The following is a 4,507-nucleotide window of genomic DNA, read 5'->3' on the forward strand; positions in this document are numbered from 1 at the left end:
TACTACTACTACTACTACTACTACTACTACTACTACTGCTGTTACTGTCCTCATCAGAAAACTTTTCCACTAGACCAGAATTTCTAAAAAATAAAATTCAATAATTCATTCATTTTTAAATAAGTTAATTAATCAAACTTACAATGCTGCAAGAACATGATAACGAGCACGGGCGCAAACTAAATCTGCAAAATATACTGGTGCTGGTATACTGACAGAGCGAGCACATCTACCATATAGATGGCATAAATAGTATGTAACTGATTGCATTGCATTCGCATCCATGTTGCTTTCATCAAGCAGCACATGATATCGCGTCGGTCTACTAGTTCCCTGCAATTCAAATAATAATAAAGATTCAAAACATTTCATAAAGTCATACTTGAATTCCATGATGACTGCACAAAAAGAAATCATATTCATTAGGAGATGTCACTACTCTATCGATAACAGTACCAGCAGGGATGTTTTTCCCGCGTCCTCGTGCTGCAGCTTCATCACAACAAAAAAATCGAGCATGATGTCGCTTTTGAACCACAATAAACGTAATCAACGGCCGGTAATTTGTTGCAAATGATTTGCAAGCCCTACGAAGAGCAGGCAGTTCTTCTTCCAAAACCTTTTTAAAAAAATGAATTTTTACTTCGCTTTAATTAATAATACAACACAATTTCACCTGCATAAATTGACCTTCTGACACTCCATCTCGATAAACAATAATATTTTTCAGGGCAGTACCATTAACATCAACGTATTCCAGTAAACGATCAGAAAATTGTTCGATAAATCCTGTGATCAGTTCTTGCTTAGCTGGTTGTATTTTCACCGAGGCATGAAATTTCGTTACATTTGCATCAACATTTCCAACAACCTACAAATCGAAAATATTCCTTCAATAATTTCAAAGAACAATAAAATGAATAATACCCACCGAAGCTATTGATGGTAAATGCGTTTCTACAGCTGATGGATGAACCACATCCACACCAATTACCAATGCATTATTCTTATACAAATAATTATCCAAACTAAACAAAATACTTCCATTCAAGATTTTTTCATACGCATTCATAAATTCAATCTCATACACTTCATCTTCCAGTAATTTTGTATTGATGCCACCAATTTTCATATTTATTTTCATCGCAATATTTAACATCGTCGAATAACTATTCTTTACTGCGACATCACTTATTGTTTTCGGTAATACACACTGAGTGACCAATCCAAAAGTGATATCACCACAAGATTTCACTTGAGCTTAAAAAAGGTAAAAATACATTCAGCATTAATAAAATAAATTTCATCATATAACAACAAAACAATCATTACCATATTGTTCAGATGAAAATAACGCAACAAATACCAAATCACATTTTATTCCATCTCTGTCACATTTGTCAGCAATACGTTTGAATACCATTTCTACGGTATCATTTTTCCGCGCTTGTTCATAAAATTTTGGGCTGTCCGGCATTTCAATTCCTGTACTACGACATGTTCTGACAATTTGCAGACAAAATTCCCTAGAAATCAAGCAAATAATCAACAAAGCTAATATGATTTATTAATGAAATTTTGCAATACTCACTGTAACATTGATGCTTTATGTGGTGGTAGAAACGATACAAATCCAAATGATTCACAATAAGCAGATTCAAAAAATTTAAATTCATTCGAATTCCATGCTCCATCTTTTGGTGTAAGAATTATTTGCTAAACATATGAGAAAAATTATGAAACAAATATTTTTCAAAATGAATGATATGAATAATTATTATTTACACGTCCTCCATTTCCTTTACCATATTCCAACCTAGGCGGAGGCAAGACTCGTCCATCAACAATCATTGGTTCCGCTTTAATTTGTACGCCAAAACTTTTCAAAAATGGATCACTATTGAAATTTGATTTCTTGACCATGTCAATACACTTTAGATTTCGAGTAGGAGCGTCTGTCGAAGCAAACTAAATATAACAATTTATTCATTATTATCAATATTTGAAATCATTAACATACTCGAATTATAGAAGTCGTTTGACACGCTTTCAATTTCTTGTTGTATCTTTGACAGTTCGCGACTTGACAAAGCTAAATTGGCCAAAATAAATTCATTGTATTTAATAAAAGTTTAATCAATTATCAGATTTTTATAATTCAACTGGGAAATAAATTGCTTTTGTTTTACTTCCGACTTGAACCAAGGGCAAATTTGGATACTTTAATGGCCCATAAACGTCACGAAAATATTCCGCAACTGAAACTTCTTTTCCATCTCTTTTGAATTTCATCGATACTGCCGTACTGAGTATATCTTTAATACGATAAATTCGATCTTGATTTCGATGTGTTGTATGAATGCTAACCCCTAAATTAATAAACAAAACAACGCAAACATTGAAATATATTTCAAATATTCCAATATCGATTACCTTTTAATTCTGGTATCAACAAGCTCAACTGTTCTGGTTGAAGTCGGGTATCCAGTCTAAGCTGATTTGGATGAAATTTTACTTCACGTTCATCACCATTCAATATGTCGCAAATCAAATTTATCAGTGACTGACGCTTGTAAAAGCAACTGTGTGATACTAAAATCCATTTCAATTATTAAAAGTTTTTCACAAAAATGAAAACCAATTTCCATCACACCATCAATATTAATCGCTGGTCGAAAACCATCAATTACGCGCGCTGAAATGAACAAGCCTCTCCACAATTCAATGCCATATTTCATGTCCGCACCAGCACCTTGTGGAATGCAATAAAATGAATTCCTGACTGCTTTGAATGATTTCGACAAACTGAAATTATTTCAATTCATTTTCAAAAGTCATAAATTAAAATTGCTAAACAGAAATTTACTCGAATATTGGAGATGAACGCCCTTGTGCAAACAATATATCCAAAAATTGAATTGGACCCTTTTTACGTTCATCCAGTGAACCGGCTTCTGCATTTCGAAAGTCCAAATGAACCAGACCAGTGAATTTAATCAAAATTGACAACTCTGATGGCTTATTTTCTCGAGCGGTTTTGAAGGAAAATTTTTCCTTAAAATATAAAAATATTCATATTTGAAAATTACAATTTATAAAACTCTGGAATCAATTTTTACAACGAACCGTATCTGCTTCTTCACCGACTTGCTTCAAATGTAATTTGTCAACTGTGAACAAAGTACTCTTCCCATCGTATGCTAATTTAAATGGATCACGAGAAATATCTGAACGCTTCACTACATATGCCCAAAATATGTCACGATTGTCATCACCCCAACAGAAAATAAAAACACATTAAAACTATAATAAAACTTGACAACAAATTAAAATCGAACCAATTCAACTTTAAACGCGGATGTTGTATGTCGATGTGATATCTGTTAACCATAATATCACCCTTCTGTAATTTTATCAGTGGAAAATAATTACATGCTAATTTTATCGGCTTGCCAACAGTCCCGTACCCATGTCGCTTCACTAATTCTTTCTAAAAAAGCCACCACCGCATCAACAACAACAGTAGTAAATAATTTAATAAAACATTAAATAATACTTACTAAACGTAACTGCAACAATTCATCTGCAGCTACATTCGTATCTTGGCCTAAAAGTAATTCAGTGATCAAAAACTGCTCAACAGTTGCTGAAATAAGATGCGGTTCATGAACTTTGATAAATATATTTTTCAGTTATGCCACTGCTTTTTCATAAAATTAAAAATCAAACAACAATGGAAGATGCTATTCAGCATTTACATAAAATAACAACAATACTTACTTTGTTCACACATTGGAAGCAATACAAGTTGAGAATAGAACAGCAACAACAGTTTACTGGGCAAATGAACGCAGATTTACAGTAAGCACAGTAAGCAAATTGTACCTAATCTTTAGGTAAACTGAGACTATTAATCGTGATTAAATAAATCAAGAAAATAATAAAATACAACTTTCTGTAATATTAGAATATTAAAAATATGCCAACAAGCGTCAACTTTTCAACTTCGAATGGGTAGCGTTCGTTTTCACTTATCGTAATGATTGCCTCCACAACACGTGATAGCACATTTAATTATTCAAATACCAATCGCATCAAATTTCACTGTGATTGGTGCATTGCTTTGAGACGAGCTATTAGTTGAAGTCCCCCTAACACCTCCTACTGTTTTTGATTGGCTGTTCGCTGATAGGTTGCACGCAATTGATCGTTAATTGGCTTATAACTTCTGCTACTTTATTAGCTGATCAATATGATAAGTGATTGGGCGAATAACTTGTGCCATTTAATTAGCTATTCAACTTTGATCCATAATTGGATGATTGTTGTTCATCAGCGTTTTATCAAATATGGGGGTGCATTTCCATTAAATTACTATATATGGACATGAATAATAGCATTTCCCATTTGTGGGAAAACCCTGTGGAATTTATTCCAGGAGAAGGGAAACCTCGGCTAAGCATCCGATGAAGATGACGAACGTTTTCCGTTCCACCTAGCAGCTTTC

The 4,507-nt window shown here is 33.3% G+C and overlaps 1 protein-coding gene across 1 annotated transcript; it reads right to left on the bottom strand.

The window, feature by feature from the left end:
- Positions 1-3: 3 nt before the first annotated feature.
- Positions 4-3,793, bottom strand: Tsp_12292 (putative protein tag-76; the record flags this gene model as incomplete). The annotated part of the gene is made up of 18 exons (XM_003366607.1): positions 3,781-3,793; positions 3,561-3,670; positions 3,316-3,475; positions 3,127-3,239; positions 2,867-3,054; positions 2,639-2,805; positions 2,434-2,592; positions 2,203-2,369; positions 2,021-2,092; positions 1,786-1,968; positions 1,592-1,716; positions 1,333-1,526; positions 1,091-1,260; positions 932-1,006; positions 677-871; positions 383-619; positions 143-333; positions 4-83 (listed from the first exon to the last, which is right to left on the bottom strand). Coding segments are annotated over exons 1-18 (2,599 nt in total), but the record flags the coding sequence as incomplete, so codon positions are not given.
- Positions 3,794-4,507: the final 714 nt, after the last annotated feature.

This window comes from Trichinella spiralis (genome assembly GCF_000181795.1).
Source record: "Trichinella spiralis strain ISS 195 chromosome Unknown Scfld5734, whole genome shotgun sequence".
In the NCBI taxonomy this organism is placed as follows: Eukaryota; Metazoa; Nematoda; class Enoplea; order Trichinellida; family Trichinellidae; genus Trichinella; species Trichinella spiralis.